This window comes from Podarcis erhardii (genome assembly GCF_964252035.2).
Source record: "Podarcis erhardii genome assembly, chromosome: 4".
Classification (NCBI taxonomy): domain Eukaryota; kingdom Metazoa; phylum Chordata; class Lepidosauria; order Squamata; family Lacertidae; genus Podarcis; species Podarcis erhardii.
The window spans coordinates 65,517,188-65,531,661 of NC_138508.1; the positions used below are offsets into that span (position 1 = coordinate 65,517,188).

Consider the following 14,474-nt stretch of genomic DNA (forward strand, 5'->3'; position numbering starts at 1 on the left):
TTAACCTATAGATTAGCCCTAAAACCAGTATTACAGAGACCCACATAAGTCATCAGTGGTCTCTCATTGAAATAAATCTAAAGCCTGTTTGTTATGATGTTGGAATTTGTAAAGCCTTTTAACAAAATCATGTCATTGTTCTTTTGAAGCCTTTATGTGATGTGTGGTCGTGCATTTTTTAAATCAATGCTGGTATACATATAGTTAACATGTGAGGCACTTTTTTCTACTCACTGCAGGAATCCTTTAATATTTTTTAAGAGATTGTTTCTCAGAAATTCCTTTCAAATTAGTAAAGGATTCCTGGAGTGAGTAAAGGAAAAGCATCTCTCATTTTAACTACATATTTACCAGTGTTGATCCCAGGAGGATGAGGATTATAGAAAGCTGTCTTGTACAAAGTCAGATTTGTTTATTTATGCAGCTTAGTGTCATGTACTCTGACTGGCAGCCACTCTCTAGGCTCAGAAACACAGCGACTGTTGATTCATCTTTTTCTAAACTGCAGATTGCAAATACAAGACCTGGCTGTGCTGTGAGATCTTCAGGCAGCTGGCCTTTTAAGCCTCACTGCCTGGTGGGGCAGACCAGTAGCCAATGCCTGGCCAGCCAGCAAGGCACTGCCCTCAAAGTGAGGCCTCTGATCGGCCTATTTATTGTTGCCCTCAAATACCAGCTGAGGGGAATTCCCCAGTAAGGAGCGAGCATGCTTTGGCTGCTGGGGAAGAAGGTGGAGTGTGAGGGACTACAACCATCACCCCCCCCCCATGGAAGTGGTGAGCCATTCACTTATGTATGGTCCATTATACCACGTTAAAGGCACAACGCTTTCCTCCCTGCTTATTTGAGCTTGTCAAAGAAATTGATATGGCAGTACATTCAGGTTCCTTTGAAGATGATAAAATAGGAAGCATGTATATAAGGGCAAAGATCTCACCAACTGCTGGAACAGTAGAAGAGGTAGATGGAAAGAACCAGCCGAACTAGATCAAGTAGGTAGGCAGGTAAGTTAAGGGAGATCCTGGCAGCAAGAAACAAGAGATGATCGCAGAGTTAACCTGTGGCTAAGGCAATAAGTGGACCTGATAGCAGAAGATAGCATGGTGAGCTCAAACAGTTGAAAATGAAGAAACCATGACATCTAAGGTCAGGCTCTGATGCAGAAGTGACAGCAAGAAGCATCATATATCTAAGGCCTGCCATCCCAACAGGCCTGGCCTCAGCACCTGGCTTATTTGGGCAATTGCCAGGGCCTTTGCACAGGACTAGCCAATGACACATTTTTAATTTCACCACCCCTTTTTATCCCAGAAGTCTGAGCAGTATCTGGAACCTCGATCTAGTTGCCATTTTAATTTCCTCACATAGTTTCTCTCTGGGGCACTGCAAGGAATTAAAATGTTGCTGCTTGGAGTTCTACTGCCACCAAGCAAGTCAGTCCAGGGGCCCAAGAGCAAACAAGAGAGAGAGCCAAGCAGAAGGCACTAAAACCTGCATTTGAAGACACATTATTCTTTTGTTCAAAACCTACATGCCAATATTGGCGTCACCCATTAGTTGCTCAGAGCAGTTCAAACGTTACAGTTCAGAACATTTTTATTTCTTTATTTATTTCTAAGCCCTTTTGCTTCCCTGTTGACATTTGGACTGTCCTTGAGTCTCATTCAGATGAGGTCGCAAACCTGTTCTGTTGTGAAAGAAAAGGTCACGCAATGTGTTTCGCCAATGTTCTGTATCAGTCTAATCTCTTGCATGCTTTCATTGGTACACTGGCGTTATATCTCGGTGATCTGGAAAGAATGAGAAAAGAAAAGAAAGAAAAGGTGACATACTTTTCAAGGTTATACAAGCCAGAAAATACATAATGTAATTTGTTTTCTTTTTAAGGTGCATCCTAGTAACAGAGATTGATATAATAGCAAAAGGGGGAATGGAGGAAAAACATAGCCCTTGCTTATCAAATTACCATTTCTAGTATCAGACTTGCACTGAAAAATCTTTCCAGAGAATTCTCTGTAGCAATATAGCTACCTGCTAGCATTTCCACATCAAGTTCATTTACCCTTCTTTTCATTCAATAACCTTTTCTATGACTGGAAATATTTAATGGGTTATGTGACCAGCCGTTTTAAAGACAGAGCTGCAAATAACTTTATCCTTTGCTCTTTTGTCTATTCCTCCCCCACCCCCACCTGCCACCTAAGATGACGCTTGCAAAATTCCTGTTTTACTTGAATACCCTGCATCTTCCTTTAGCATCCAAATAACAATTACTTTCTCTTTGAAACAAAGCCCGCTAGAAAAAAAATGTGACTGGAATGGCATCATCCCTGGGAGACAGAGCTGAATTGAAATTCTGTTCGCATAGGAACTTCTACAGAGGTTGCTATAGTGCTGCTGTTTGTCGTTCTGTAGTCAAAAGTCTATTTCTACACACAGATCTCCTTGTTCAGGAGGCTTTTTGCTTGGCTAGTGTTGAGTATTAGTGCAGGCTTGGCAGTGATATCTTAAAACAGATAATGTTCTTTTTAAATGCTGGGAGAAGACATTGAGTTTGTTTATGCCAGGAATGAATAACTTGTCCCCCTGCAGTTGTTGTTGGACCACAACTCCCCCTATTCCCAACCATTGGCCAGGCTGCTTGGGGTTGATGGGAGTTGTAGTCCAGTGTCATCTGGAGGGGAGAAAGTTCCCCATCCCTGGTTTGGACAATCAAACTAAGACCTAACTCATACATTGTGAATGTTCACCATGAATGAGCATTATGAATTCAGATGTGAGTCCTTGTGATTGCCACCCAAGGATCCAAACAGTTTGAGCACCTCTCAGTGTGATGCTTAACTAGACATCTGCTTGGGTCTAGTGGCACCAACATGGGTTTGGTTTACCTACTTCACAATCTTTGGGTTGGCTTGGCTTCATGTATATGGTTAGATACCACTCCTATGTGTGGAATAGTGGTTAGGGTGTTGGATTAAGACCTGGGAGACCAGGCTTCAAATCCCCACTCAGCCAGAATACTGTCTCTCAGCCTGACCTATCTGACAGGATTGTTGTGAAGATAAAACGGGGAAATGGGAGAACCATGCATTCTACTTTGAGGTCCTTGGAGGAAAGGTGGGATATAAATGTAAATAATAATAATAATAATAATAATAATAATAATAATAATAATAATATAGCCTGCTGGAATGGCTGCTGGTGAATGTTGAGGGAGCAGCCTGATGGGAGCTGGTCTTTTAGCAGAGAATATGGAGAAGCTCTGGAGTCCCATGTCTTTTTTCCCCTCAACAGTCACACACTTTAAATTTCATTTGCTTTATATATCACAGGCTCTTTATTTCATTTGTACACAGTGAGTAATTTACATTCCATTATGGTTTGGGCCTGCACAAATTGTGGCCCACCACTGAACTCAACCCATCTGCCCTCAGTTGTGGCTTGCTGGGTGCTTCATAACCCTGATCCTTTTAGCTGGCTACAAAAACACAAGGGTCATTGAGCCACTGGTAAACTGCCATATGTGGTTTGTGGCTTATATTTGTGGGTCGTAAATGGCAAAGGGTTGATATTTATACTGATTTGGGTTTCATCCCTAAATGTGAAAAAATTAAATCAGTACTCCAAAAAATGTCAGGGTATTGAGAAATAGTTTTGCTAGAAAAGCAGATGGTGGGGTGGGTGGATGTTCAGCATCCTCCTTATGCTGCTGATTGAGTTCTGTGCACATGATTTGTACATATAAGAATCTTTGGCATTACTGCTAAGAAAATCTTCTGCTTTATATTATGGGTTTTCAGGGTAGACAGATCTAGGCACCTTCAAATTAATGATGGATGGGGTAAAGAAAGTTTGTACATTAAAAAAAAAAGTAATTAGATTTGTTTTAAATTTAAGGTGTTTTAAACTTACCGTGAGCACTGGAAACTTGTTTTAAAATATATATAATATGTGAGGCATGATGTGAACAGGAAGCTGCACTTTGTCAAAACATAGGCATTATTTCTTTACCAAATATATTGGCAGCAAAACTGATGCCCTTGCCTATTTAAGGGAAGAATTAAAAGAAATTAAAATAATTAAAAGCAGTCCCAAAACTGCATACTGATTTTGAATGATAATTATAAAGATATATTCAGTGTAATAGGGTGTATGTGGAGGGGTAGTACCTCTGGTGGGGGGCATGTTGTGCCCTTCTGGGGTAGTCTGTCCACCTTTGGTCCCCACCCTGCACTCAGCTCTCACCTGTGGCTCCTAGAAGTTGTCTGTATGCGACAGCAGCCACACCCTGGGAACAACTTCAACTGGCCGGCTAAACCTGGTGAGGCTATCCAAAATGTTTCCAACCCTCAGTGACTTACGGGTTTCCCTTGCATGTGAGAACAGGCTCTGGCAGACTGAGCAGACGGGATCAATGGTGGGTCCAATGGTCAAGAAGGTGGTTTCTGCATGTGTTGTAGAGGGTAGTGAGGGGCAGATGGGGTTAACCAGGGGAGGTAACCCATCTAGGAGAAGGAAAACTCTGATTCTAAACCTCTGCTGCCTTGTGGGATATCTTCAAGGGAAGAAATAGCTAAGGAATAAATCCTACACAAATCTGGACTGAAATTTGTAAGACGGCACATTGTATACCTACTTCTGGCAACTCCTGCAGCCAAGCTTGTGCCAAATGTATTGCTCTGCTTTCCTTTGGACCACATCAGCGAAGCTGAGAGGGGACATCTTGTTGTTTGGGTATCTCAGGACCTCCATACACACTACCCAAGCTTGCACCCCGGAGGGGTCACTTTGGTGCTGCTGACTCAGCAGTTTAACTTGACCCTCGGAGGCACACTCCATTGTCTCTTCAATGTTAATAACCATATATTCTGGTATCGGTAATTCTGATACTGATACTCCTGAATCCAGAAAAGGTTAACAGTATATTGGAATGCAGAAAGCAAACAATTGATATTTTACTGCAGACTCAGCAGCAAAGGGTATAGTTATTCTCTTCTGTTAACTTTCAAGTACAGCTGCCTGAGAAGAAAACATTTTCGTGAAATATCCGAAAGTGTACCTATTGAGTTCTTATTTTAAATTATTTAACATTTTATAGCTTAAAACATTAATTTAAAACAAATCTTTAAAATTACATTATTGATGATTTTATACACCTCTATCATGTCTTCTCCTTACTTGTCTAAACTAATAACCTCCAATGTTTTTCAGTCATTGGTTCTTTGTTCATCTTCCTTCCCTCCTACCAGCCACAGTTGTTAGTGACTTGTCATGCTAGGGAGGGCACTACAGAAACAATATTGTAAGGGAAAGACAGGTGCAAGTGACACAGAGCTTGGGGAGAAAAAACAATTTCCCATTGCTTTCTCTCTACCAGATGTGTTACTGCTGTGGAGGAAACTGTTCCTGGGGAATTTTGTAGAGTTAATGGAGCCATCAGTCTGTAGCAACAGAAAAGGTCCACCAGGATGAATGATATAAATGAAATACCATCACTCTTTACAAATTCAGTTGACATTTATCTTATTCCTGCTCCCCCCTCCATAGAAGGAAAAGTAGATTTTTGTTTCCAAAATTAAAGAAAAAAAGATTGATAAGGAAGGCTTTATTTTTAGACTGAACAGTCAAAGGCCACATCTGATATTTATTTCTTTGCATATGTAATATCTATGCCCAGTTTTTTCCTTAAGCAGCTCCTGATGTTGTACGTAGAGGGTTATTCAGTTTTATTCCCATGAGGTTGGTTAAACCGAAATAGAAGTTCTCAGCATCTCTGAACAGTGCTATGCAAAACAACTGCATTGAAATAATTGTGTTACGTACAACTTTTTGTGTCATTTGTAAAAGCCAGTGAAGCCTTGTCACTAGAAGTTTGGGCTTTGGATCTTGGACTTCTGGGGACAAATTCCTGCTCATCTTGGAGTTTTCTTAGGACGCTTAGGACAACATCACTGGACCTCACTGCAGTTCTTCAACTTACTGAAAACCATTTGCTTTAAATGGTGGATCTCAGAAAGGATTGTAAAGCATTTTGTACACTTGAGATGTTACATCTGTTTCCAAAAAACCTGAAACAATCATGCAATAAATCATCCAGACAAAACAGATTTCTGAGGCAGACAGATCTCAGGCTGTGAAGAGACTTGGGGTACATTAAGACACGGGGAATACTGCATTAGTTTTCCAGATTATAATGATAGCACTTCTGTCTCATTTTCTAATGTTCCTTTCACACTGCAATACCTTTTGTGTGAAGGGATGCAGGTGGTGCTGTGGTCTAAACCACTGAGCCTCTTGGCTTGCTCTGTCCCAGCTCCTGTCAACCTAGCAGTTCAAAAGCACACCAGCGCAAGTAGATAAATAGGTACTGCTGCAGTGGGAAGGTAAACGGCATTTCTGTGCGCTCTGGTTTCTGTCATGGTGTTCCGTTGCACCAGAAGCAGTTTAGTCATGCTGGCCACATGACCCGGAAAGCTGTCTGTGAACAAATGCCACCTCCCTCTGCCTGAAAGTGAGATGAGCGCCGCAACTTCATAGTTGCCTTTGACTGGACTTAACCATCCAGGGGTCTTTTACCTTTTACCTACCTGTGTGATGGAAGTGTGGCTTTTTGATCAATATTCCAGCATGTCTTGCTGAGTTTTATTTACACCAGTGGAATCATATTCACTCTTGGTTTTAAAGAATATTGCTCTTCTTTTTTTGTATCTCTGTAAGTTGCTTTGAGTGTGGTGTTTTATGGAAAGGTCGCTAATATATTTATTAATCATGATGGCTATTAATAAATATCACAAAACATTTCTTTGAAGTTAAAAGTATGTCACTAAGAGAAAAGCTATCATCATCATTGTTATTATTATGACTTACGTGTACTGTATGAGTTAGTTGGATATCATGTATCATTATTATTTTAATGAGTGGCTTTGAATTATAATGATATGCCCAATACAGGAAGTTTGAATGAATTGAATCCCATGGGAAAGTGAAGTCTGCATTTCAGGCATCAGTGTTTGAAACTCCCATTGTTCTAGGTGCATTTTGCGACAGGGAATTTCATTAGCGCAAGAAGTTTCTGAGCTCTGGGTGCAGATTTAAAACTGCATAGTGGAAGGAAAGGAGGACCCTTTTCCGCCTCCCCACTTCCAGCTACTCTCTGAAGACTGGAGAAGAGTCTCTCTTAAGAATATTAGGGGGGTGGGCAGAGAAAGGACTAGACCAAGTGAAAAATTAACATAATATTTTGGCAGCAGTTCATTCATTTTCAGCTTTGTATTCTTGTTATAAAAAAGTGCACCTAGACATTACATTGTTATGCCCATAACCTAGGTTTAAGGTGCCTTTTAGCTCCTAGCTTTCATATCTCAGTTTCTAACACTGTCAGGCATTGATTCAATGTGCAAATACAGAGTATGTGGCTTCAGCCACTAAAATCAGAAGCTGTTCTTTGGCATGAGGCCCTCATGGTGCCCATCTTCTTGTCACTGCAAACTTTGCTGCCGAAGCATTTTTCACACAGGAGGGAACTCTTCCCATTTTGATCTCTTTTCACTTGTTTCTCCCTTGTGTACAGGAAATTGATTATCTCATTTTGAGGATAATTGACAGTGATTATTCTTAATCTAGCATCCGCCACAGTCCAATTCCCACTCCCTTTAATACTGTGTCTGGCTTTCTTTGTCACAGCTGCTTTCCAGAGAAGTAATCCACAACCTTGGGCAAAAGACCACAGTCTCTATAAACAAAAGTAAATACACGTGTGTTGTCACTGAAAAACTGAGCAACCGCTGTTTGAACTGTAGGTCGAGAATGGAGAAAGACACTTGTTCCAATGTAGCTGACTTGGCATGTTACACTGCACTTTGTTTGCAGAAAATGGGACTCAGGGGTTCCATTCATGAGCAAGAAAGGAAGCCAAGATGAGGACACTGACTAAGTTAATTCACTTTCTTTGACACCATCCTCTCAGTTATCACTCAACATACATGGGCTGTTGTCACTGAGAGGCAGGTGTGGAAGACATTTAATGACCCTATTACTGTTTTCTTTCTGCAACCTGTTCGCTGGATATCCAACACCCCCACTTCCTACCCTTCTTGAGCCCGGCTTCGGCTGGGGAGAGCAGGATATAAATAAAATTTCTTCTTCTTCTTCTTCTTCTTCTTCTTCTTCTTCTTCTTCTTCTTCTTCTTCTTCTTCAGAGATGTACCCCTCGCTATTATTTATAGGGATAGGCAAATAGGTCAATTTTGGTTTCTCTCAGTTTCTCACATTTCCAACCTTAAGTTCAGTTTTCCACATTTCCATATATCAGTCTGTGATTTTTTTTTGTTATAAAAAGTTTTAAGGCAAATTCATCAGCATTTTTGTTTGCAGTTTTGCAAAATATTTACATTTTTTTTCCAGAGCATTGCCCCCTAATACAATGCATTTTCCCCCTATGTGGTGTATGCCATGCATGCCTACACTACCCTAGTATATGCATTTTTGTACAAATTCCTGGCTTGAGGACTGCGCTGCAAAATTCAGAGAAGTGTGAATTTCAAAGGATGGCTGCATTCCAGTTCTTGTCGTTTTAGAAAGTGAGACGTTCACCTGTAAATGAGAATGAAATAGAATTTTTCCTCCATCCCTAGCGATTTATGCTGCTCCTGGTAGATATAGGTTATACACATATGCAGGCCCTTCCATAAACAACCCTGCAGGGTCTACTTTACTGTGATTGGTATGCTCTTCAATATCTCAAGTTGGGGGCTTTTTTGTACAGTGGTACCTCAGGTTACATACGCTTCAGGTTACAGACTCCGCTAACCCAGAAATATTACCTCGGGTTAAGTATTTTGCTTCAGGATGAGAACAGAAATCGTGCTCCAGTGGCGCGGCATCAGCAGGAGGCCCCATTAGCTAAAGTGGTACCTCAGGTTAAAAACAGTTTCAGGTTAAGTATGGACCTCTGGAGCGAATTAAGTACTTAACCTGAGGTACCACTGTACTGCTCAAAATTCTTTAACTAAATAAAAGACGGATTCTTGTGCCTAGAATGCATTTCATTTACCCTAGTAACAGCATCCCTGCCTATAGCTTCTCTTTTTATTATTTAGTTGTTCCATTTATATTTTGTATTTCCTCCAAGGAGCTCAAGGGGGGCATAAATGGTTTTCCTACCCTCCTTGCATTGGGACAACAAGCTTGTGAGGCAGGTTAGGCTGAGAAACAGTGACTGGCCCAAGGTCACCCATTGAGCTTCATGGCTGAATGGAGATTTGAATTTGGGTCTCCCTGGTCTCCGTCTAACATGGTAACAGCTGCACCACACTGGCTTTGAGATTCATTTTGATACCCCAGACAGAAAGGGAAACTGTGATTGCCCCAAGATTGCCATGGCAACATGCTGGATTAGTCACATTCCAGAAAACAGCTAAACACGGGTAGGAGGAGGAGTTACGCTAAGACCAGACCATGTCATTACAGAGGAGGCAGGTTTAGTCGTTGTCTGAGGACTATCCCTGCCTCTGGGTCTGGTCCTGACCGGATGAATACTAGAATCAGCAAGGGATACCCACATGACCTGAAAGTGTTGCTGTGCAATGCCAGGTCAATGATTCATAAGACCACTGCCATCCATGACTTGATCATGGATGGAGGACTTGACCTGGCATGTGTAACAGAGACTTGGTTGGATGAAGCAGATGGGCCTGTCCTTGCCGCTGCTTGTCCACCAGGTTTCTCTTACGCACAGCAACCCAGGTCATGTGGGCGGGGAGGGGGGGTTGCAGTGATTTTTAGGAAGTCATTAGTTTGCACCAGGCGTCCTATTGGGAAGACCCAGTTTTCTGAGTGCATGTTCTGGAAGTTGGGCAATAGGGGCAGTACAGGATTCCTTTTGGTGTACCGACCTCCCCGCTGCACCAAGGATTCCCTGCCCGAGCTGCTTCAGGTCGTGGCGGATGTTCTCCTGGAGACACCTAGCTTGGTCGTCCTAGGGGATTTTAACATCCATGCCGACACGACCTTACAAGGGGCCGCTCGGGACTTCGTGGAAAGCATGGCCTCCATGGGGCTGTCCCTGAATAAGTCTGGCCCAACCCATAGCCGCGGACATGCCTTGGACCTGGTGTTTACCTCTACGGATGTTGGTGATCTGACACTAAGTAAAAGCGAAACGAAAGAAGTGCCATGGTCAGATCACTTCCTGGTGCAACTGGACTTCTCCGCGACCTATCCCCTCTGCAGGGAGGTGGGACCGATTCGGATGGTCCGCCCCCGCCACTTAATGGATCCAAATGGTTTCCAGAGAGTGGTTGGGGATGCTTTATCCCATGTTGATGGCCTTTCAGCCGATTCCCTGGTGGCCCGCTGGAATGTGGAGTTAACCAGGGCTATTGACTGTTTGGCTCCGAAGCGCCCTCTCCGATTGCATGAAGCCCGGAGAGCCCCGTGGTTTTCCACGGATCTGAGGGCAATGAAACAATCGTTGAGACGGCTAGAGCGCCGGTGGCGGATAACTCATTCTGAATCTGACCGGACACGGGTTAGAGCTCAACGTCGAGCCTACCAAGTGGCGATAGCGACGGCGAAGAAGAATTTCTTCACCGCCTCTATTGCATCTGCAGAAAACAGCAGCAGGAGACTCTTTCAGGTGGTTCGCAATTTAGCGGAACCACCTGTAACATCGGGGCCCAGTTCGGGCCACATGTTCTCCTGCAATGATTTTGCAAATTTTTTTGCAGATAAAATCGCTCAGATTCGGGAAGAAGTAGACTCCACCGTGGGAGCAGGGCCGGGGCGGGAGAGTGCTAGAGTCCTGTCTGGTCAAGTTGTGTGGGATCAATTTCAATCTGTTACCTCCGAGGATGTGGACAGGCTGCTTGGACGAGTGAAGCCAACCACCTGTCTCCTGGATCCTTGCCCATCCTGGCTTATAAAAGCTAGCCGGGAAGGACTGGGCGATGGGCTTCGTGGGGTGGTGAATGCTTCCCTCCGTGAGGGAGCCTTCCCAGACCCGCTGAAAGAGGCGGTTATTAAACCGCTTCTTAAAAAACCATCTTTAGATGCGGCCACGATGGCCAATTATCGCCCAGTCTCAAACCTCCCATTCTTGGGCAAGGTGATTGAGCGAGTGGTTGCTGAACAACTCCAGGCACGCCTGGGAGAAGCGGACCATTTGGATCCCTTCCAGTCGGGATTCAGGCCTCATCATGGGACTGAAACTGCCTTGGTCGCACTGGTTGATGATCTCCGGCGGGCTAGGGACAAAGGTGAGAGCTGTTTCCTAGTTCTGCTGGATCTCTCAGCGGCGTTTGATACCATCGACCATGACATCCTTCTGGACCGTCTTGAGGGGCTGGGAGCTGGGGGCACTGTCATACAGTGGTTCCGCTCCTTCCTCCTGGGCCGTGTTCAGAAAGTGGTGGTGGGGGATGAGTGTTCAGACCCCTGGCCGCTCACTTGTGGGGTGCCTCAGGGTTCTGTCCTCTCCCCCATGCTTTTCAACATCTACATGCAGCCGCTGGGAGGGATCATCAGGAGGTTTGGGCTGGGTGTTCATCAGTATGCAGATGATACCCAGCTCTACCTCTCTTTTAAATCAGAACCAGTGAAGGCGGTAAAGGTCCTGTGTGAGTGTCTGGAAGCGGTTGGAGGATGGATGGCGGCTAACAGATTGAGGTTGAATCCTGACAAGACAGAAGTACTGTTTTTGGGGGACAGGAGGCGGGCAGGTGTGGAGGATTCCCTGGTCCTGAATGGGGTAACTGTGCCCCTGAAGGACCAGGTGCGCAGCCTGGGAGTCATTTTGGACTCACAGCTGTCCATGGAGGCACAGGTCAAATCTGTATCCAGGGCAGCTGTTTACCAGCTCCATCTGGTACGTAGGCTGAGACCCTATCTGCCTGCGGACTGTCTCGCCAGAGTGGTACATGCTCTGGTTATCTCCCGCTTGGACTACTGCAATGCGCTCTACGTGGGGCTACCTTTGAAGGTGACCCGGAAACTACAACTAATACAGAATGCGGCAGCTAGACTGGTGACTGGGAGCGGCCGCCGAGACCATATAACACCGGTCTTGAAAGACCTACATTGGCTCCCAGTACGTTTCCGAGCACAATTCAAAGTGTTGGTGCTGACCTTTAAAGCCCTAAATGGCCTCGGTCCAGTATATCTGAAGGAGCGTCTCCTCCCCCATCGTTCTGCCCGGACACTGAGGTCCAGCTCCGAGGGCCTTCTGGCGGTTCCCTCACTGCGAGAGGCCAAGTTGCAGGGAACCAGGCAGAGGGCCTTCTCGGTGGTGGCGCCCGCCCTGTGGAATGCCCTCCCATCGGATGTCAAGGCGATGGACAACTACCTGACATTCAGAAGACACCTGAAGGCAGCCCTGTTCAGGGAAGTTTTTAATATGTGACATTTTAGTGTATTTTTTATCTCTGTTGGAAGCCGCCCAGAGTGGCTGGGGAAACCCAGCCAGATGGGCGGGGTACAAATAATAAATTATTATTATTATTATTATTATTAATGTGCCCCATGGAAGCTCTCTCACATCAACTATCTCTTCAAATGCAGTGAGCACTGGGCCTCTTGCCTGCCTGACAAGTGCTCAGCTATGAGGGAGGGAGGGATAGAACAGTCTGGAGGAATTTCACAGGTGGGGACCTTTTTTAAAAAAGTATATACACTCAAATACTTTTATGAGATGGTCAGAGGACTGCCTTTCAAGCTTTAAAGTTTTTTTCCATCATAGATAACAGCCACTCCAAGCTGGTCCAACTTGGAATATAACCAATGACACTCCTGCAGATGATCTCAGTACCTGGGCCTAAGTTGTTCAGGGGTCATGAGCCATCTTCCCCCCACCTCCAATGGGAGAGTATCCCATTACATGTAAAACATCTCCAGCCAGTTTGTTTGGGGTCAGTAAATTGCTACTGAGGTAGGGTTTTTTGTTTTTGTTTTTTGGCATCACAATTTTATGTCATCAGCCTTAGGATATGGAAAATTAAAAATGAGCATTGGGATAAATAGGCTTTTAATGTAGTCATTATCAGATGGTAATATATTGGTGATGAAGTAACAAACACATGGAAAAGCCAGTCATTTGTGCCAACTGCCTACAGTTTCCACATGTGATCAGAAATCTAAATAAACAGCTGCAATTCTCCTACACGTGTGAGTGGATGCTGGCTTCCCATGTAGCTGCCTGCTCGGTACTGTGTTAGTCAGTCTCTGGTAAATGGTTGTCTGAAGTTGCCCTAAGAATCTACAGGGCTTTCTGCCTGGTTCTCAGAACATGCTGCTATCGCACATATTAATATTGCAGTGTTTTATATGACTTGATACATGTGGACTTACCCATTTTTGGAAATAAAACATTGTCAAGGCCCATAAGTTTAATTACAACTTTACTTGCAGAACTTTCTTCAAAACAAATCAAAAATTTGAGATTTGAGATTTTTTTGGGGTGGGGGAGTACTGTGACCCAGTTGCCATAATGCACAAATCATCAGTGTGTGTGCTTTTATACCTGTGCACACACACTTTTAAAAAATCATGTACCTTCTGTGTAGACCAAAACATTTTTTTCAGGCTATGTACCAATTCTGTTTGGCTTATACACGTAAATGCTGAATAACTGCCCTCAAGACCCAGATAAACTCTCTGTAAGCTTGCCCTTTACGTTCACATATGGTGGTTTCCAACAGTTATGTCACCCCTCTGTGCCTTCAAGAATTCATACCCTCTCGTAAACTAGTTACCTGTTAAGCAGCTAACACACAGTAACACCGAGGAGGGGAAAAAGGCCACTTTCATTTTCTAAATGCCCTGTACATGGTATGAAATTTAATCCCTCTGTGAATCATAATCTGCGATGCTCAGAATAGATTGACTATATATATCTAATGTTATTTTCAGGGACGTGAACAGGAAGGCTCCAGAGCTTGTACAGCCTGTGTTCAAGCATCTCTGTTGCGCCAAACAATTTAGGGCAATGTAGTCTGGAAATAATTCTTCCCCTCTCCGCTCCTCTCTAGCAGTTTACTGGGTGGATGTGTGGGCGTCTGTAGTGGAGGCGTCTTGGGCTTGCTAATGAAGCTAAGGACATGAATAATATTTGACTGCTGCTGCGTGATGCCTCTGAGAGCCGTATTCATTTGTCTCTGTAGTTATTTGAGAGCAAGCAGCCGGCGTGCGCCGGCGATCCAGTCCCTATCCTCGGCTTTCTCCTTCGTCGCTTCTTAATCTTCATTTATAGCACTATCTTAAAAGAAAATATGGAGCATATCTTTTGCTAAAAATAATTATATTGCAATTAGCTTTACTTAAAGGAGAATGGGATTTAAAAATAACATGATCGCTTTGACAGGATGGGTTTAATGTGTGATCCACATTAGAATTAGTAAGGCCATTTCCTTGATAGCCACCAGACCTTTCAGATGAAACCGTAACTGCAGCTGCCATCCAGAGACGGACTTTTAATGACTTTT

The 14,474-nt window shown here is 43.9% G+C and overlaps 1 protein-coding gene across 4 annotated transcripts in view; it reads right to left on the bottom strand.

Annotated features, from left to right (window-relative positions):
- Window positions 1–1,582: 1,582 nt before the first annotated feature.
- The window catches only part of LOC309340385 (uncharacterized protein), a 35,256-nt gene continuing 22,364 nt past the window's right edge, over window positions 1,583–14,474 (bottom strand). For 3 of the 4 annotated variants that reach the window (XM_081859154.1, XM_081859151.1, XM_081859152.1), the window contains one exon: window positions 1,583–1,790. In XM_081859154.1, coding sequence (XP_081715280.1) covers window positions 1,736–1,790 — 55 coding nt within the window. In that variant the 3' untranslated portion in view covers window positions 1,583–1,735. The remainder of the gene's footprint in view (window positions 1,791–14,474) is intronic. The other variant, XM_081859155.1, reaches the window with a different exon arrangement.